Below are 21,321 nucleotides of genomic sequence, written 5' to 3'. Positions count from 1 at the left end.
TGCAGGAGCCATCGCTGGCAGCCTGCCAGAAGCTGGTAACATCAGGTATCCAAGCAAAGCGCTTTGGTTAGTAACCCGATATTTATCCTAGTTACGTGTGCAGGAAGCCGACACTTCCCCGCTCAGCTCGCTCTGCCCCCTCCTGCACGCGGCATGTACACATACATACACACACACACACTCACACTCACCTGTCCCCAGCCATGCAGTCCACGACACTGACGTCCTCAGCGCCACATGAACCCGCTAGGCTCCACCCACTTCGCACTGCGCCGCCAGCACACATGGCTCCGCCCACCTGGCACTCTGCACACATGGTCCCGCTAGGCTCCGCCCACCTGGCACTCTGCACACATTACCCCGCTAGGCTCCGCCCACCTGGCACTCTGCACACATGGTCCCGCTAGGCTCCGCCAACCTGGCACTCTGCACACATTACCCCGCTAGGCTCCACCCACCTGGCACTCTGCACACATGGGCCCGCTAGGCTCTGCCCACCTGGCACTCTGCACACATTACCCCGCTAGGCTCCGCCCACCTGGCACTCTGCACACATGGTCCCGCTAGGCTCTGCCCACCTGACACTCTGCACACATGGTCCTGCTAGGCTCCGCCCACCTGGCACTCTGCACACCTGGCACTCTGCACACATTTCCCCGCTAGGCTCCGCCCACCTGGCACTCTGCACACCTGGCACTCTGCACACATTACCCCGCTAGGCTCCGCCCACCTGGCACTCTGCACACCTGGCACTCTGCACACATTACACCGCTAGGCTCCGCCCACCTGGCACTCTGCACACATGGTACCGCTCGGCTTACCTGCAGTGATGAAGTCCCGACCTCAGCGCTGTCACTGTCCTCCATGGCCGCCGCTTGTCACATCACCTTCTCTCGCTTCCGACCCGAAACTGACTAGTGGTGACGTCACGGGCCTCTCGCGATACTTGGCTGTGAAGGTCATTGAACTCAGTGACAGGTGCTGTCAGCAGTGCAGGGGATCAGCGCAGGTAATGTACCTCGCTGACAGCAGCACTTGTCATCCCGTGCAGTGACCTGGGCTTACCTTCTGATGTTAGCTCAAGTCACTGCATTGCTCTCCCAACCAATGGGGAACATCCTGCTCTTCATTGACTGGGACAGTGTGGATCGTCATGGCAACCCCTTGGATTACACCAGACCTGGATTTGTTTTTCTTTCTAATAAATTGGTTAAAGAGGGAATGCATTGGGGAGTGTTTTTTCAAATAAAAATGTGTTTGTCGTCTATTTTTTTTTATTACTGACTGGGTTGGTGATGTCGGGTATCTGATAAACGCCTGACCTCACCAACCTCAGGGCTTGGTGCCAGGTGACATTACACATCTGGTATTAACCCCATATATTACCCCGTTTGCCACCGCACCAGGGCAAGGGATGAGCTGGGGCGAAGCACCAGGATTGGCGCATCTAATGGATGCGCCACTTCTGGGGCGGCTGCGGCCTGCTATTTTTAGGCTGGGGAGAGTCCAATAACCCTGGACCTCCCTAGTCTGAGAATATCAGACCCCAGCTGTCTGCTTTACCTTGGCTGGTGATCCAATTTTGGGGGGACCCCTACGTGTTTTTTTTTTTAATTATTTATTTAATTTAAAACAACAGCGTGGGGTGCCCTCAGTTTTGGATTACCAGCCAAGGTGAAGCTGCCAGCTGTGGTCTGCAGGCTACAGCCGTCTGCTTTATCCTAGCTGGCTACAAAAATAGGGGAAACCCCACGTCATTTTTTTTTTTTCATTTTTTTTCGCTAAATGCAAAGCTAAGCACCCCTTAGTGCCACATGAAAGGCACCAAAGGGTGCAAAATTACAAAATGCAGGAGAGTGGGACATTATGTGTCTTTCTGCCATTATAATGACAGAAAAGACTGATATGAAGTGTATAAGCACAGGAAAATCACCAGAGCGCTCTAGGCTGTGAAAAGCAGTAGAAAATGGCACTGGAGTGAACATGTGACCGTCTCATGTAGGTTGAAGCTATGGATCCTGGGTAAATTTATGTATTTTCTCTCCTTCAGTTGTTTTGCAGTACACAAAAAAAACGGAAGGCACACGGATGACAAACAGATGACATACGGACCGTCTACGGAACTGAAACGGATGCCACACGGATGCACCCGTGAAAAAAAACGGACTTGCAGACCACAAAAATGGATCGGTCGTGTTAGGGGTAGTTTGCACGCTGTGACATTGCAGGCCGATGATGCGATGCCGAGCGCGATAGTACCCGCCCCCGTCGCAGCAGCGATATCCTTGTGATAGCTGCAGTATCGAACATTATCGCTACGGCAGCTTCACATGGACTCACCTGTCCTGTGACCGTTGCTCTGGCCGGCGACCCGTCTCCTTGTTAAGGGGGCGGGTCGTGCCGCGCCATAGCGACGTCACACGCCAGGCGGCCAATCGGAGCGGAGGGGCGGAGATAAGTGGGATGTAAACATCCCGCCCATCTCCTTCCTTCCGCATATTCTACGGAAGCCGCAGTGACGCCGGTAGGAGATGTTCCTCGCTCCTGCGGCTTCACACACAGCGATGTGTGCTGCCGCAGGAGCGAGGAACAACATCGGACTGTCGCGTCAGCGTAATTATGGATTACGCCGACGCTGCAGCGATGATACGATTACGATGCTTTTGCGCTCGTTAATCGTATCATCGAGCCTTTACACACTACTATGTCACATGCGATGCCGGAAGTGCGTCACTTTTAATTTGACCCCACCGACATCGCAGCTGCGATGTCGTAGTGTGCAAAGTACCCCTTAATGTAGCCTTATTCTGATCTGCCGTTTATAAACAGCAGGCAGAAATAAGTGAATAGTGCCCCCCAGCGTCAGAAAATCTCCGGGGTTTCAGGGCTAGCTGAGACCCTGGAGATCATGATTCAGGATGGTTTTTCTGGTCCCCGCTTACGTGATCACAGGTATACACCGTATACCGATTATCATGTTACAGTAAATGACAGTGTCGGTAAAAAATGATTTATCTCCCATCTGGCATGAACAAACATGATAAATCTCCTCCCCGGTCCCCCAGTGTCGCCAAAGTGCCCCCCCTGATGCCCTCCCAGAAATCCAAGATGGACGCGCGCACAGCAGCGCGCCAGCTGCATTCACCCTACTCCTCTGATTTCTGTCGCATGTGCCATGACACATGCAGCAGAAAACTCCTCCCCAGGCCCTGCCAGGTCACCCCCTATAACCCCACCGGTGTTCCCCGGTGTCCCACAGTACATGTGCAGCGTTCATCCCCCCACGGCCCTCTCCTTCACAATAGACGCTGCCATATGCACAGAGCGCCTGCCAGCTCAGCTTCCTGTGTTCAGACACACTGAGTGGTGGTTATGCATCTGTAAGCTAAATGGACGGCATGGTGGCTCAATGGTTAGCACTGCAGTCTTGCAGCGCTGAGGTCCTGGGTTCAATTCCCACCAAGGACACCATCTGCAAGGAGTTTGTATGTTCTCCCTGTGTTTGCGTGGGTTTCCTCCCACACTCCAAAGACATACAGCGCTATGGAATTAATAACGCTATATAAATGAATAAATTATTATTACTGCAATGCCCTGCTCATGAAGTATGGAACATAATTGATCAGGAGAGCTATAAACTACATTTCCAAATGGAGGGATTTGCTTTTATAGTTTCCCTGCTGAACGACTACCAAACATGAGAGTCCGTTATACGCCACAAGAAAACATCTAAATAGCGAGCTCTGTTGTTAAGTATTCATTCAGCTGGATAACTGGACTTAAAGGGGTATTCCATCTCCAAGATCCTATCCCCAATATATAGTGGGTGGAATAGCAATAATATCAGCAAATACCAATATTTGGAAATGTAGAATAGTTCTCCTGATTAGGCATGCCCTTACCTCATGAGCAGGGCATTGCAGCTTTGGTAGCAACCATTACGACATGGACTCTGCTGCTGTGGACCCGGAGAGAGTGAGTGCAGATTGTGAAGATGTAATTTACCCTCTCACTGTATATGCTGTGATACTATGTCATGATATGTATATTTTCCTGGTTGTATTAGTTGTAATTCATGTATTTCCTTGGGGGAGCTACTGGTCTCAATGTGTCTATCTCATACAATTGTAGTCTTGGCATCTAATGTGATTATGTAAATAGCCTGTCCTCTTCTTTTCAGAGTTGTGTATCTAATCTGTAATTGCATTGGCCAGTGAAGGAATAGTCATTGTTCTGCACAGCAGGGGATCCCTTCATCTACTGTGGCTGGCAGACATACTGGAGCCCTGTGATGGACAAAACCATTGATGATAGGATGTGTAACCCCCACCCCCTGAACATGGTGGGCTGGTCAAGGAGCACAGACAATGCATTTCCCTTTTTTGTAACTTCAGAGTGAGCTGAAACTTAAAGAGAGGAAGGAGCTCCAGCCTGGGTGGCTGTGGAAATGGACGGAGCTAGGCCTGTGTGGCGGCCCGTGGGATTGTGTGGAACTCTTTGGACTACTGTAAGGACGATTGCTCTGTTATCCGGTCCGAGGATTGTCGGGAAGGGCCCCCGAATCTGTTTTACGTGGACTTATCGTGTGCTGTTCCAGTGTTCTTGTGAATAAACCTGTTGGATCGTCCCTCGGCCTCGTCCATCCTTTGCTCTGTTGTACACTCCCGTCACAAACTGGTTGGCAGCGCTGGGATCAGAGCAGAAGGAATGGAGGACAATGGCTCAACATCAGGAACCAGCACTGCAGAGTACAAGACCTGGACTTTGGGGAGCCTGCAATCAAAGGCCCGTGAAGTAGGAGTTCGTTTCAAAGGACTCTCCAAGGAGCAGCTGATTGAGGCGCTAGAAGGAGTCTGTTCGCAAAATGATGTGGAGGAAGGATCCTCACAGCAAACGGAAGAAAGGCGGCAGCCGGAGGTGAATACCCAAAAAAGTCAATGGGTTGTGTGGTACAAGGAGGAGATGGCACTGCTTGGAGATGAGGCCACCATAGAAGATAAGAGGGAGGCCATGCGTGGAGCTAAAGAGAAGGAGCGCAGGATGGAGGAGATGGCACTGCTGGATAAGGAGCTCGCTGTGGAAGCCGCGAGAGGTTCCAGACAGACTGTAACCCCAGCACCCATCATGAGGGAACTTCCCAGGGTGTCCCGCAAAGACTTTAAGCCGTTTAATGAGGCTGCAGGCGACATTGAGGGCTTCTTCCAGGACTTTGAGCATCAGTGTCGATTAATGGAAGTCCCGGACAGGGAGCGTGTCCGGCATCTGGTTGGGCTCCTAGAGGGGGGAGCTGCTGAAGCCTATAGAGCTATGGACCCTCGGTGGAACTGTGAGTATGCGGATATTAAACAGACTATTCTAGAACATTATGCTGTGACCCCAGACACTTACAGGACTCAGTTCCGTGCTTTAGCCTGTGATGGGGAAGTGTCTTTTAAGATATATGCTCATAGACTCAAACAAATGTGTAATCGCTGGCTGGAGGCAGAGGAGGCCTTATCTTGGGAGACCTTCCTGCAGGTCATCCTAAAAGAACAATTCTTTGCCCAGTGCCCCGCTGAGATCCGGGAATGGGTGCGTGAGAGAAAACCAGCGACAGTGGAGGAAGCTGCTGCTCTCGCTGATGAGGCTCTCACCATCAAGCCTCAGTGGAGGGTTCTGTTGGAGGATGGAGAGACGCCTAACAGCTCCACAACACCGGATGCCCCCAGTTATTCTGTCCCCATTGTTCCCCGTTCTTCTAAGCCACCACATGTTGATACCCGTGTTAATGTGCCTCCAGTTGCTTCTACTGCACTTTCTGGAATACGCCGGGGAGAGGAAGTAACAGAGCGCAGGTGTTATGTTTGTAGGCATCCCGGGCATTTGCAGGCCTCATGCCCAGCCAGGCCATGGAGGAATCATCCTCAAACCCCTACAGCACCTTCAGGTGGGAGCCGGCCTCCAAGTTCCCCTACCCCTTACCCAAGAGGACGCCTTGGATGGAGGGAGACCCAGCTCAGATGCTATCAATGTGGACAGCCAGGGCATCGGCAAGTCTCCTGCCCAGCTGTTCAAATGAGGACTGATCCTGCACCCAATCGGATTGTTAATTATTTACAGCCCAGTGCCATGGAGGAAGATGTGGCACCGTTATGTGAGGACTGGCCTAGTGACTCAGCCCCCCATGTTGCACCACCAGGAGTTTACGGGGTGCGACCCGCAGTTATGACGACTTCTGCTCATCGAGGTAAGCACTTGCAGTAGGTTGTGCTGGATGGACAGAGACTTGTTGGATTTTGTGACTCGGGTGCTTTCCTCACACTGGCTGATCCCCGAGTGGTTCGGCCTGAGGCAATCCATAGAGGACCTGGGATTGTTATTGAACTGGCTGGTGGACAATGGAGGACTATTCCCACAGCCACTGTGGATCTGAACTTTGGTTTTGGGGTCAGGCGATGTGTGGTTGGGGTGATGGGTGGTCTGCCTGCAGCTGTTCTCCTGGGCAATGATGTGGGAGAGCTACGATGCCAATTCGTGGCTGCATGAAGCCACATGTAAGTAACGCTCTGCCTGTGTGTACTTAACCAGTGACCTGTAGAGGTCCCTAGTACGCACACAAGTTGGGAGGGGGAGGGATTGTGAAGATGTAATTTACCCTCTCACTGTATATGCTGTGATACTATGTCATGATATGTATATTTTCCTGGTTGTATTAGTTGTAATTCATGTATTTCCTTGGGGGAGCTACTGGTCTCAATGTGTCTATCTCATACAATTGTAGTCTTGGCATCTAATGTGATTATGTAAATAGCCTGTCCTCTTCTTTCCAGAGTTGTGTATCTAATCTGTAATTGCATTGGCCAGTGAAGGAATAGTCATTGTTCTGCACAGCAGGGGATCCCTTCATCTACTGTGGCTGGCAGACATACTGGAGCCCTGTGATGGACAAAACCATTGATGATAGGATGTGTAACCCCCACCCCCTGAACATGGTGGGCTGGTCAAGGAGCACAGACAATGCATTTCCCTTTTTTGTAACTTCAGAGTGAGCTGAAACTTAAAGAGAGGAAGGAGCTCCAGCCTGGGTGGCTGTGGAAACGGACGGAGCTAGGCCTGTGTGGCGGCCCGTGGGATTGTGTGGAACTCTTTGGACTACTGTAAGGACGATTGCTCTGTTATCCGGTCCGAGGATTGTCGGGAAGGGCCCCCGAATCTGTTTTACGTGGACTTATCGTGTGCTGTTCCAGTGTTCTTGTGAATAAACCTGTTGGATCGTCCCTCGGCCTCGTCCATCCTTTGCTCTGTTGTACACTCCCGTCACACAGATTCATTGCACCCACACTCCTCACATGAAGGGTCTGCACTCCTAGAAAATGGGGGATACGTTCCTTGAGTGTCTCCCCTCATATTCTAGACGGTCCAGAGTCATCGTGGGACCTCTTTATTTTTTTGGGAATGTTTTGGGGACTGTTTTTTCAAATAAATTTCTTTTGTCGAATTTTTTTGTTAGTACTGACAGTTTATGATGTTGGGTATCTAATAGACGCCATGACATCACAAACTGCTGGGCTTGATCTCAGGTGACTTTACAGCTAGTATCAACCCGATTTATTACCCTGTTTGCCACTGCACCAGGGCACGGGATGAGCGGGGGTGAAGCGCCAGGATTGGCGCATCTAGTGGTTGCGCCACATCTGGGGTGCTTGCGGCCTGCTATTTTTAGGCTGTGAAGGCCCAATAACTATGGACCTTCCCACCCTGAGAATACCAGACCACAGCTGTCCGCTTTACCTTGGCTGGTGATCAAATTTGGGGGGGACCCTACTTTCTTTGTGTAATTATTAATATTTATAAAATAATTATAAAAAAAGAGCCTGGGGGGACCTCCACATTGGATCCCCAACCACGGTAAAGCTGCCAGCTGTGGTTTTCAGGCTACAGCCGTCTGCTTTACCCTAGCTGGCTATCAAAAATGGGAGGACCCAATGTCATTTTTTTTTTTACTATTTTTTAAATAGAAAAAATTAATGGGCTTCCCTGTATTTTGATTGCCAACCAAGGTAACGGCAGGCAGATGGGGGTGGCAACCCATAGCTGTCTGCTTTATCTGCGCTGAGAATCAAAAATACCGCGGAGCGCTACGTCATTTTTTTAAAGATTTATTTTTACAGCACTGTGATGTCCAGCAATCAAAATACAGGGAAGCCCATTTTGTTTTTAGTTATTTAAATAAATAATTAAAAAAAATATATATGGGCTCCCGCTGCATTTTTTGTATTGCTAGCTAAGGGTAATCCAAGCAGCTACTGGCTGCTAACCCCCACTGCTTGGTGTTACCTTCACTGGCAATGGAAAATCCAGGGAAGCATTTTTTATTTTTTTTGCCAAAAAACGACAAAAAAAGGACGTGAGCTTCGCCATATTTTTGTATGCTAGCCAGGTATAGCAGGCAGGTGCTGGAAGAGTTGGATACAGCGCCAGAAGATGGCGCTTCTATGAAAATGCCATTCTCTGAGGCGGCTGCAGACTGCAATTCGCAGCAGTGGGGCCCAGAAAGCTCAGGCCAACCTGTGCTGCGGATTCCAATCCCCAGCTGCCTAGTTGTACCTGGCTGGACACAAAAATGGGGCGAAGCCTACGTCATTTGTTTTCTAATTATTTCATGAAATTCATGAAATAATAAAAAAAGGGCTTCCCTTTATTTTTGGTTCCCAGCCGGGTACAAATAGGCAACTGGGGGTTGGGGGCAGCCGTACCTGCCTTCTGTACCTGGCTAGCATACAAAAATATGGCGAAGCCGACACAATTTTTTCAGGGGGCAAAAAACTCCTGCATACAGTCCTGGATGGAGTATGCTGAGCCTTGTAGTTCTGCATCTGCTGTCTGTATGGAGAAGAGCAGACAGCAGCTGCAGAACTACAAGGCTCAGCATACTCCATCCAGGACTGTATGCAGAAGTTTTTTGCCCACCAAAAAAATGACGTGGGCTTCGCCATATTTTTGTATGCTAGCCAGGTACAGCAGGCAGCCACAGGCTGCCTCCAACCCCCAGTTGCCTATTTGTACCCGGCTGGGAACCAAAAATATAGGGAAGCCTGTTTTTTTTAATTATTTCACTTATTTCATGAAATAATTAAAAAACAAATGACGTGGGCTTCGCCCCATTTTTGTGTCCAGCCAGGTACAACTAGGCAGCTGGGGATTGGAATCCGCAGCACAGGTTAGCCCGAGATTTCTGGGCGCCTCTGCTGCGAATTGCAGTCCACAGCCGGCTCAGAAAATGGCACTTTCATAGAAGCGCCATCATCTGGCGCTGTATCCAACTCTTCCAACAGCCCTGAAGCCGGGTGGCTTGCTGGGTAATAATGAGTTGATACTAGTTTTATTTTACTAGCTAGTATTAAGCCAGAGATTCTTAATGTCAGGCACGTTTGACCCGGCCATTAAGAATCTCCAATAAAGGGTTAAAAAAAAGACACCACACAGAGAAAAAATACTTTAATAGAAATAAATACACAGACACATTAGAGACTCCATGTTTATTACTCACTGTCAGCCCTCCACGATCCATGGTCTTCTGTCTTTCTCGTTCAACAAATGCAGCTCTGCTCCATCACTGCTGCATGGGGGAAGACGCTGCTTCCCGTGCAGCCTTCACTCCGTGAGAGATCAGTGCTGCTGGCTGTTAGCGGTAACAGCGGTAACAGCGGTAACGCTGACAGATGCGTTTCCATAGCAACGGTGCTCCGATCATATGATTCCCGGAGCCGCGGTTAGCGGTGACGTCACCGCTAACTGCGTTGCTATTGCAACGGTGATCTCCGTTAATGACCGGCTGTGTCAGCCGGTCCCTAACGGAATGGGGAGTCGACCGTGTGCTAGAGCATGTCGCCGGTACACGGCGATACACAAATGTGCACCGTGTACCGGAGAGTGCAATGACAGGACCTAGGACAGGACATGACGTCAAAGCCATGTGACCAGTCTGTAGCCAATGAGATAATAGCCACGTGACTGGTCGTATGGCTATTTTGACGACGTCACGGAAGGTCCGGTCAGTGCTGGTTATCGGGAGGACGCAGTGATCATCGGAAGGAATAGTGACAGGAGACAGAGTGCAGGACGCATCGCGGGCACCGGTAAGTGTTATGGCAATGTTTATTAACTGTATGTGTACATTTATAATGCGTTTTTATGTGTTTGTGATTGCCTCTTATTCTTTCCTATTGGTTCGAGTTCGGTTCGTCGAACGTTCGGCGAACCGAACTCGAACGGGTCCTCGGTTCGGCGAACCGCGGCTGGTTCACTCATCTCTACCAACAAGACGAAGGAGATGGTTATTGACCTTGGGAGGAAGTCACCCCCTATAGTACCGGTGAACATGCAGGGTAAAGATGTTGAGACAGTGAACTCCTACAAGTACTTGGGTGTCCAAAAAGATGGACTGGACTACGAATACAGATGCCCTGTATAAGAAGGGCCAGAGTCGACTCCACCTATTGAGAAGGCTAAGGTCCTTCGGTGTTTGTAGGACTCTGTCTAGAACATTCTATGACATGGTGGTAGCATCTGCCTTTTTTTATGGAGTGGTGTGTTGGGGGGGTTGGTTGTACTGAAAGGGACAGAAACAGGGTCGACAAACTGGTACGGAGGTCATGCTCTGTGCTGGGTTGTCCTCTGGAGTCTGTGGCTGTGGTGGGTGAGAGCAGGATGTTATCAAAGCTGAACGTTATCATGAAAACCCCCCTCCGCCCTCTGCATGGAACTGTGGAGGGCCTGAATAGCTCCTTCAGTCAGAGACTTATACATCCGCTCTGTAGGACAGAGCGCTTTCGTAGGTCCTTTATTCCAACTGCAGTTAGAGTGTATAATAAATTGTGAAGTTGTCTTTTAAATGGATAATTCAGCTATATAACCATTGTTAATATGTATTCTTATATACAGTTAGGTCCAGAAATATTTGGACAGTGACACAAGTTTTGTTATTTTAGCTGTTTACAAAAACATGTTCAGAAATTCAAATATATATATAATATGGGCTGAAAGTGCACACTCCCAGCTGCAATATGAGAGTTTTCACATCCAAATCGGAGAAAGGGTTTAGGAATCATAGCTCTGTAATGCATAGCCTCCTCTTTTTCAAGGGACCAAAAGTAATTGGACAAGGGACTCTAAGGGCTGCAATTAACTCTGAAGGCATCTCCCTCGTTAACCTGTAATCAATGAAGTAGTTAAAAGGTCTGGGGTTGATTACAGGTGTGTGGTTTTGCATTTGGAAGCTGTTGCTGTGACCAGACAACATGCGGTCTAAGGAACTCTCAATTGAGGTGAAGCAGAACATCCTGAGGCTGAAAAAAAAGAAAAAATCCATCAGAGAGATAGCAGACATGCTTGGAGTAGCAAATTCAACAGTCGGGTACATTCTGAGAAAAAAGGAATTGACTGGTGAGCTTGGGAACTCAAAAAGGCCTGGGCGTCCACGGATGACAACAGTGGGGGATGATCGCCGCATACTTTCTTTGGTGAAGAAGAACCCGTTCACAACATCAACTGAAGTCCAGAACACTCTCAGTGAAGTAGGTGTATCTGTCTCTAAGTCAACAGTAAAGAGAAGACTCCATGAAAGTAAATACAAAGGGTTCACATCTAGACGCAAACCATTCATCAATTCCAAAAATAGACAGGCCAGAGTTAAATTTGCTGAAAAACACCTCATGAAGCCAGCTCAGTTCTGGAAAAGTATTCTATGGACAGATGAGACCAAGATCAACCTGTACCAGAATGATGGGAAGAAAAAAGTTTGGAGAAGAAAGGGAACGGCACATGATCCAAGGCACACCACATCCTCTGTAAAACATGGTGGAGGCAACGTGATGGCATGGGCATGCATGGCTTTCAATGGCACTGGGTCACTTGTGTTTATTGATGACATAACAGCAGACAAGAGTAGCCGGATGAATTCTGAAGTGTACCAGGATATACTTTCAGCCCAGATTCAGCCAAATGCCGCAAAGTTGATCGGACGGCGCTTCATAGTACAGATGGACAATGACCCCAAGCATACAGCCAAAGCTACCCAGGAGTTCATGAGTGCTAAAAAGTGGAACATTCTGCAATGGCCAAGTCAATCACCAGATCTTAACCCAATTGAGCATGCATTTCACTTGCTCAAATCCAGACTTAAGACGGAAAGACCCACAAACAAGCAAGACCTGAAGGCTGCGGCTGTAAAGGCCTGTCAAAGCATTAAGAAGGAGGAGACCCAGCATTTGGTGATGTCCATGGGTTCCAGACTTAAGGCAGTGATTGCCTCCAAAGGATTCGCAACAAAATATTGAAAATAAAAATTTTTTTTTTGGGTTTGGTTTATTTGTCCAATTACTTTTGACCTCCTAAAATGTGGAGTGTTTGTAAAGAAATGTGTACAATTCCTACAATTTCTATCAGATATTTTTGTTCAAACCTTCAAATTAAACATTACAATCTGCACTAGAATTCTGTTGTAGAGGTTTCATTTCAAATCCAATGTGGTGGCATGCAGAGCCCAACTCGCGAAAATTGTGTCACTGTCCAAATATTTCTGGACCTAACTGTATATATATATATATATATATATATATATATATATATATATATATATAACTTATCTTTTTTTTTTCTTTCTATTTTTACCCTTTCCTGTATTGAGCTGCCGTAATGTGCTAATTTCCCCACTGTGGAATCAATAAAGTTTTTTATCTTATCTTAACACAGGTCTGTACTGGCAAGGGTGTGGAAGCACCAACCCTATACCTGTATCTCATCCACCTCAATATTTCTTATGTCAATAGTCTAGGAAGGTAACAGCGATGCCAAAGCAGTGAGGCTGCACTGTAAAATGCCTTTTTGCTGATTAGGAAGCTTTTTGAGTCCACTAGAGATGTTTTCTCTGCCTTAGGTATGGCATCCTATTGAATCCAATGGGGTTCGAAAAGGTTTGTGTTCAGTTTGGTGAACATAGGGTTTGTTTGGCAAGGCTTGATGAACCGAACTTTGATATGTTCGCTGATCTCTACTTACAACATTAAAACTCATGCTCACTCAAAGTTTCTTAAAGGGCTTGTCTGGTACTTTATATTGAGGGACAGAAGTGATCAGTTGTGGAGTTGAAATCCACCCATATTCAAATGAATAGGCATGATTGTGCTATTCCGGCTTCGACCACTATACAGATGACAGAGCAGTATAGTTCCACACTGCAACTTAGCACATCTGGCCTCTACTGGCACCAAAACCAGCTGATTGAGGATAGACCAGCAATATAAAGTATACATTTTTACAGTCTAGTAACTACACAATTTAGGTATCAGGTATCTACCGTGGTCAAAAGTGATTCTTATTGTTCTGTCTTTCTATTCTTTAAATAAAATGCCATTTTATAGCTCAGGAAAAGGATGAATTCTCACTGCCACACAATTAGAGAAAAAAAGGATAGATCTACCTGTGGCCAAACATTTTTGTAACCCAGACCACAGCATCATGGACATGAAATTTCTGGTATTGAAAGGAAATTATATTATTATTATTATTATTATTATTATTATTATTAGCTGTAGTACCCGGGCGTTGCCCGGAATAGTAACTGTCTCTCTGTCTCGCTTTGAGTTTCTGTCTGTCTCTGTGTATCTGTCTGTCTGTCTCTGTCTGTATCAGTCTCTCTGTCTGTATCAGTCTCTCTGTCTTTCTCTATCTCTGTGTCTGTCTGTCTCTCTCTATGTCTATTTGTCTCTCTCTATCTGTCTCTCAGTCTCTTTCCCCATCTGTCTCAGTCCCGGTCTGTCTCATTCCAGGTCTGTCTCTTTCCCTGTATGTCTCTTTCCCCGTATGTCTCTTTCCCAGGTTTGTCTCGTTCCAGGTCTGTCTCATTCCAGGTCTGTCTTGTTCCCCATCTGTCTCTTTCCCCATTTGTCTCTTTCCCGTCTGTCTCTTTATACGTCTGTCTCAGTCCAGGGCTGTCTCTTTCACCGTCTGTCTCTTTCCCAGTTTGTCTCTTTCCTCGTCTGTCTCGTTTCCCGTCTGTCTTGTTCCCCATCTGTCTCGTTTCAGGTCTGGATCATTCCAGGTCTGTCTCGTTCCAGGTCTGTCTCGTTCCAGGTGTGTCTCTTTCCTCGTCTGTCTCTTTCCCCGTCTGTCTCTTTCCAGGTCTGTCTCTTTCCCTGTCTGTCACTGTCTGTCTCTCTGTCTGTCTCTTTCCCTGTCTGCCTTTGTCTGTCTCTTTTACTATTTGTCTCTGTCTCTTTCTGTCTCTCTCTATCTGTCTCTCCACAAACATCTTATTACCTCACACATAAGCTTTTTATACTAACAATTTATTTTGTTACTATTGCAACCGATCACAGCTCTTATTAATAACCTAATAGCTCGCAGCCGCATTGACTTTAATGGAGGCAGGTTTTTTGGAGAGTAACTGTAAAGCGTGAGGTTAAATTTTCCCATCCAAACATAGTTTATGACGTTCCCTGAGTCACATGGGGTGTCTGTGCCAAATGTCATGATTGTAAAAGCGACTGTGCAGATTCCTTTAGAGGACATGCCTACATACACACACACACACACACACACACACACATACACACATACATACACTCAGCTTTATATATTAGATGATTATTATTATTACTTTATTTCAAATCCCAGAGAGACAGGACTTTGGGAATACAAACTTATGATGACCTTTGACACATTCAGAGCAGGAATGAATGTGTCACATGGATTTGTCTTTTTACATCAATTAATAAATGTGTTCTCCAGAGCATCTGGGGGCATCACAACTCTGGACCAGACACCAACCAGAGGGCAGTAAAACTTTCACACTCCTTATCAATGAACTGCTGCAATATTTATGGCCACAACAGTTTGTCCTCTTGCCATACTTATCGTTCTGCTTCATATAACTTGTCTTATTTACTGCTCCATTCCTGTTGTGTATAAATATGTGACTCTTCAGATTTTGTGTTATACTGAGCCTGATGAAGAGACCTGCATAGTCTTGAAAGCTTGCTATTGCTGAGGACTGTCAGTTCTTTTAAACAATTTTTTTTATTTCATATGTATACACTTGGAGTAGCGGCTTTGATCTCAATGTATAACTCATAAAGTGCTACAGTACATGGATTTTTATGATATCCTATTTTCTTAGTTTTATTAGATAATTCAATCACATTTCAATGAACAAAATTATGTTGTGCTTCCGAAGGTTGAATATGCACAATCCATGATGACAGATCATTCATTTACAGCGTCTTAGAAGCTATAATATCTTGACATGAAGCTGGGATCTCCTCCACTTTGTGAGGAAGGCAACTAATTACAGCTCCAGTGAAAGCTCTGTGTTCAGCAATGGGTACACGGATGATTCCTCTGAGTACCAATTGCCTCTGAGCCATTGGTCTCTCCTTGCAAATGATTTATGTTATACCTGCAAAATAGGACTGCCCTCCAGTTACTTTGCTTATATCACGCTGCTTCCTATACTGTACACAGTAAATCTCTCTGCTGGAAATCAGACAGCTTCCTAAAAAAGAGAAGAACTTCTCAAATGCTGATAAAGGGTGATGCTATTTTTATACAGAGATCTCCCTTGCTGGTCCTTTGTGTGCAATTTTTCATCCTTCTCATAACACCGTAACCTCACAAATTGCTATTGTCTAGAAACAGGTAACAGATATATTATGTTCTGTTTTTCAGAAGAAATATGAAGGGGGTAAAACACTTTCATAGGTTGCAATTTAATGATTAAACTATATCTGTTTTCTATAGGTTTGTTTGTGCTCAGGTTGACCTTATTTAAATATGTAATACTGAATAAAGACAAATTTACCAGGGACATGTTTTAAAAAAAGCATTAAGATAGGTAATTCACCAAAGCCAAATGATGTTATTCATTGACCCAGTGGCTTATCTTAGTTATTTCTGGCACAGCTCCCATATTACCACCACAAGTCATGCTGATTATAATAAGATGCTTATATTCTTGTTGTCCCATAATTCCGTCATTAAAAGATCTCTGGTATCTGAGTATACAGAATTATTTATAATGAATTTCTCTAATGAGCAGAATGATAGACTACAGTAAAGACTGACACACATGGAAAAAATAGGCAAGAGGAACACAAATATTTGCATAATAATTCATTATTTTACCATTTTTAGCCTGTGAAAAGATGAGCGATAACCACAATTTGTATTGTAATACCTGAGATTAGTTATCATGCTTTATTATGTGTAAGTATACAAAAAGTATATGTGAAGCAGGTAATGGTAGCCATAGAAAGTCATTTTACCTGCAAATCGATAGATGGATAGATAGATAGATAGATAGATAGATAGATAGATAGATTGATGTGTGGGATATTAAATAGATAGATAAGATAGATATTGGATATATATATATATAGATAGATAAGATAGATAAGATAGACAGATGGATGATAGATAATAGATGATAGATAGATTAGATTGGGATAACAGATAGATAGATAGATAGATAGATATTTGCATTATTTTGAAAAGTGTAATTACTTCCGTCTGGTTGGTGTGATGCCATTTTCCTGGTGATAAATTGAAATGCATGAAGTTGTCATCATACAAGACCTTAATTTTAACATTTTTAGCATTTTGAATATAGATAGGATCATTTAATTAAAGAAAACTGACTGCCAAAAGTTTTGTATATACTGTTTATTGACCACACCATAGAGAGTAATGCATTGTTTACAATGCCATAACTTAATATTTTGTGGCAGAGCCTCTAGTTTTAATTACTGCACCTCTCCGATGGGGCATTGAAGCCACTTGAATAATCAAGACATCTTTAGGGATCTTGCTCTATTCCATTTGCAAATCTTAAAACAATTCATCTTTATTGCTATGGGTACAGACCCAACTCATCGCCCTAACTCATCCCAAAGGTGCTCTAGAGGGTTTAAATCAGTCTAGAGTCTATGGTAAGGGTAATTGTTTTGCTGGAATTTCCAATCCTTGCCTACTTTGGTTTTACAATGTGGCAGCATTACATTCTCCAGTATATCCTTGTACATGGTAGCATTCATATTTCCATCAATTCTATGCAGAATGCCAATGGCAGATGCACAAAAGCAGCCCCAAAATATAACATTCCCACCACCATGTTTCACTGTAGGTGATTAGTACCTTACATCATTACATTCTCCAATTGGGTGGTATATACAGTGCTTGCCATCGTTACTAAATTTGGATTCATCCGACCACAACACCTTAAGCCAATCTGTCTCTTTCCATTGCCTGTGTTCTTTGGCAAAGTCAAGTCGGATCTTCTGGTTCTTTGCAGAGATCAAAGGCTTCTAAACTGGGACTCATGAGTTCAAGCCTACTGCTCTCAGCCATCTCACCACAGTTTGGCGACTCACTTTCACTCCATATTCTTCATTCATTTTGTGTGAAATCTGTACAGCAGATTTATGGGCTTGAGATACAGACTTTTTCTTAATAATGTGATCAACTTTAGAGAAAGTTTTCCTTGGTCTTTCACTTCTAGGTTTGTCAGCTGTTCCATAACCTTCTTCTTCTTTCTTTATTATACATGACACTTGACTCTGAGAGCAGTTGAATTCCAGAGCTGCCTCATTTTAGCTTTTGCCTGAATTCACTCCCAGAATAAAATGCTTCCTGATATCTGGTGATAAATTTGTCATTGTCTTTGACTTGTTTTATCCAAAAAACACTGAACCATCCAAAAAAAATTCAAAACAATTTGCTACACATGACAAGATATTGAAAAGATTTGGCCCAGAAAAAATGTGGAAACATACAGGGATACAATAATGTCATAAACAATTTGCATCCTTCGAGCTGACAACCAATTGCTTCCAGTTTACTAAAATCACCAGGAAAATGGCATCACAACAACCAGACAGAGGTAATCACACTTTAAAAAAATGCTAAACTTTTGGTCACTCTGGTACATGGAAAGATACATAGATAGATAGATAGATAGCGAGAGAGATAGATAATAGAGGAATAAGTGAATAGATGGAGAGAGAGATAATAGATTTATACATAGATGTTAGATAGATTTATAGATGATAAATAGATTTATATATAGAGGGCGGCACGGTGGCTCAGTGGTTAGCATTGCAGTCTTGCAGCGCTGGGGTCCTGGATTCAAATCTCACCAAGGACACCATCTGCAAGGAGTTTGTATGTTATCGCTGTGTTTGCGTGGTTTTCCTATGTGTACTCCGATTTCCTCCCACACTCCAAAAACATACTGATAGGGAGCCTAGATTGTGAGCCCCAATGGGGACAGTGTTACCAATGTATGTAAAGCACTGTGGAATTAACAGTGCTATATAAATGAATAAATATTATATATAGATAGATAGATAGATAGAAAGATAGATAGATAGATAATAGACACCTAAATGATCTGCTATCTATATATTTGTGGCTTCCACTGTTCTATCCAATAATTATGTGTTAATTTCTGATTTCTTTCGTCAATGATGATTTCCATTTTGCACATTGTACCACCTACATAGACGTCCATATGTAGGAGAACAGTGGCTAATGGGATGTTGTTCAAGCCTTTCAGAAATAATTAAGTGAAGAAGTGAATGCGATGCTGGTAAAGTTGTCCTAGATAACTCTCTGCAGAGAGGCACAATAGATCCGCCTGTTCCTTTGGAGGTCTGCTAGGTATTGTCTGGAGCTTATAGAAAATACACAGAGAGAAAGACTTTCCAAACGAGAAATGGCTAAATGAAATAGAGGCAGGTCTGCGTTTGCTATCATCCAGCCCAGCTGCTCTCCTGGCTAGCTCCACTCTCCAGCACCTCTCCTGCTTTTGTGTTGCAGCCCAAAGTCACTGCTTGCAGGAATCTTCCTTTTCTTTTGCATGAATCTAAATTTAGCTCTATGTAAGGTTATGGTTCTGTAGAATACCATGGAGCAATTTAAGCCCACAGTACAGAGTGAACAATCACTACAGGGTTTGCTGAAGGCTTGAAAAAGAGAGACTGTCAGCCAGTATTGACTACCTCACTCTTCCTCTCAGGAGAGGGGTTAACTGGCTCTGCTCTGCTTCCTCTTTATCTATTGAAGGGACTAGTGTCTGGTAACTTGGGTTTGGGTAATACAAATACAGAGGCATTCTGTTCAGATTACATTAATCCATTCCTCTGGTTGGGAGCTGAGTGGGGAAGGTCACAGCTGTGCTGAGCTGCAGCATTCAGGATAAAGCAGCCTGGTGGACTGGGAGCTCCCAGGGATAATCATCAGGAGTCACCAGTCACCAGCACCCTCCTCTTCTCTCCACTACCACCTCACCCACCACCTCCTCAATTCATCCCTCCCCCATTGCACTTTCTTCCAAAACATCCTTGTTTATAAACTTTGATGGAGAATTACACACCGGGCTGGAAAAATGCCTGTAATGAAAGGATTACTAGCACCTCAGAACACCTTCTTAGATACTATAGCGACTAGATTCGACGGAACACGTAAGTCTCCACTTTACTGATCATATCTGTCTGTAGATCAGGTCCAACTATTGATGAATGTGCAGGGTGTTTCCAGGGAAAAACTTATTGTACAGCCATTAGGATGTGTGGATGAAAAACAGTATATATAGGATGTAGTATATGTAGTATAGGATGCATAGTATGTAGCATATGTAGTATAGAATCTATATTATAAGCAGATTAGAATTTAGTATGTGTACTATATTTAGTATAGGGTGCAGCATAGTATGTATAGTATATAGTTTATTCGTACAGGATGTATAATATAAGTAGAATAGGATTTAGTATATTTAGTATAGTGTGTAACATAGGATGTAGTATAGGATGTAGTATGTGTAGTATAGGATGTATTATATAGGATGAACATCTCCTGTCTAATATTGAGGAGCTAGGAAGAGTCACAGACTTCTCAGCGAGTCTTTATGAGCCCAGGAGTGAGATTTCAGCACTATGGACAGCTCATCCCAGGAACAATATGATTTTTCTTTTTCCAATACATTAGTGAAGAAGAATTACCAGATACATGTTATACAGTCTATGATTCTTGTTATCTTTAAGCAAATACGATCTTGGTGGGGATTATGCACATTTCTTTATAGGAGGATGATTACATTCTAGCAGTGAACAGATGCTGATGGAACAGAATCAGTCATTAGTTAACCATTAGGCTGCTCTCCTTACTTGCTCAAAGAAGTTCCTTGATGTCAAGTTAACCTCATAGGGAATGGAATGTATTTGTTATGGCTATCTAGTTGTGAGAGCTGATATCTATAGGGTAGACAAGATGTGTAATTAAAAGTGTAGGGGGATAGATAGATGGATAGATAGATAGATAGATAGATAGATAGGATACATAGATTTCGAGAGATAGATAGGTAGGTAGATAGATATAGATAGATAAATAGATAGAGGTAGTTAGATACTGTAGATAGATAAATAGTGATAGATATGGGTAGATATATGATTGATAGTGAGATATAGGTAGAGGTAGGAAGATAGATAAATATTGGATTGATAGATTGATAGATCAATAAGAAGGGGAACAATTTAAATAAGTTGCCAGGTAATTTGCGTACTAGACGGTATGATAAATGTCTTACATTGTACCAGTACATATAATTATCATGTGAATTAATTACCATGTAGTCATAAGAGGTTACCATAATGTATTTGTCAATGACATGTATATAATGTATTTATATTGTATAATACTAAGGAGCGAGTATAAGTAACATTCATCCCATCCAGTCCTTATTGGAGTCCAGCCTTGTGATTTCAGCACTATATATGGTTATTTCTGGCCCATTAATGCACCTTAGAATTAATATTTAGTGTTTCACCACTTTTAACTACAGGAAAGATATATCTTTGAACTGTGTTAGGCAGTAATATAAAAGTAATGAAAATTGAGTCATTATAGTAGTTGAAACCTTTTTATGGCTGACTGAAGTAGCTTTCCAGGCTGCTCAGGTGTCTCCATCAGGTAGAATTTATCTCTTCCAAGTGTGTGTTATACTACGAATGGTGGAGAGACCTGAGCAATCTGGAAAGCTGCTTTTTGTTTCCATCTTTCCATTAAAATGTATCAACTACTGAGAACTTTGATTTTTTTTATATTTTTTTGTAACTTTTAACTGTGATACAATGATGCTATTGGCTAATACTTCTTTGCTTACAAAATATTATCTGCAAAGCTTTGCTCTTACAGGTTTCTGTCTACTAGGGAGAGCCTGACTATTAATTATCTTTCTTTAGAACCTTAGGTTTATGGTCCAGCAGCCTTCTTCTATATAACTATGAGGAG

At 44.2% G+C, this 21,321-nt stretch overlaps 1 protein-coding gene across 1 annotated transcript in view; it reads left to right on the top strand.

Annotated features, from left to right (window-relative positions):
* Window positions 1-19,261: 19,261 nt before the first annotated feature.
* KCNH8 (potassium voltage-gated channel subfamily H member 8) overlaps window positions 19,262-21,321 on the top strand; it is a 718,195-nt gene continuing 716,135 nt past the window's right edge. The window contains exon 1 of the mRNA XM_075315296.1: window positions 19,262-19,496. Coding sequence (XP_075171411.1) covers window positions 19,421-19,496 — 76 coding nt within the window. The 5' untranslated portion in view covers window positions 19,262-19,420. The remainder of the gene's footprint in view (window positions 19,497-21,321) is intronic.

Source organism: Anomaloglossus baeobatrachus, chromosome 6 (assembly GCF_048569485.1).
Source record: "Anomaloglossus baeobatrachus isolate aAnoBae1 chromosome 6, aAnoBae1.hap1, whole genome shotgun sequence".
NCBI lineage: Eukaryota > Metazoa > Chordata > Amphibia > Anura > Aromobatidae > Anomaloglossus > Anomaloglossus baeobatrachus.
The sequence above is the reverse complement of the archived record's forward strand: the minus strand, read 5'-3'. Positions and strand labels throughout refer to the sequence as shown.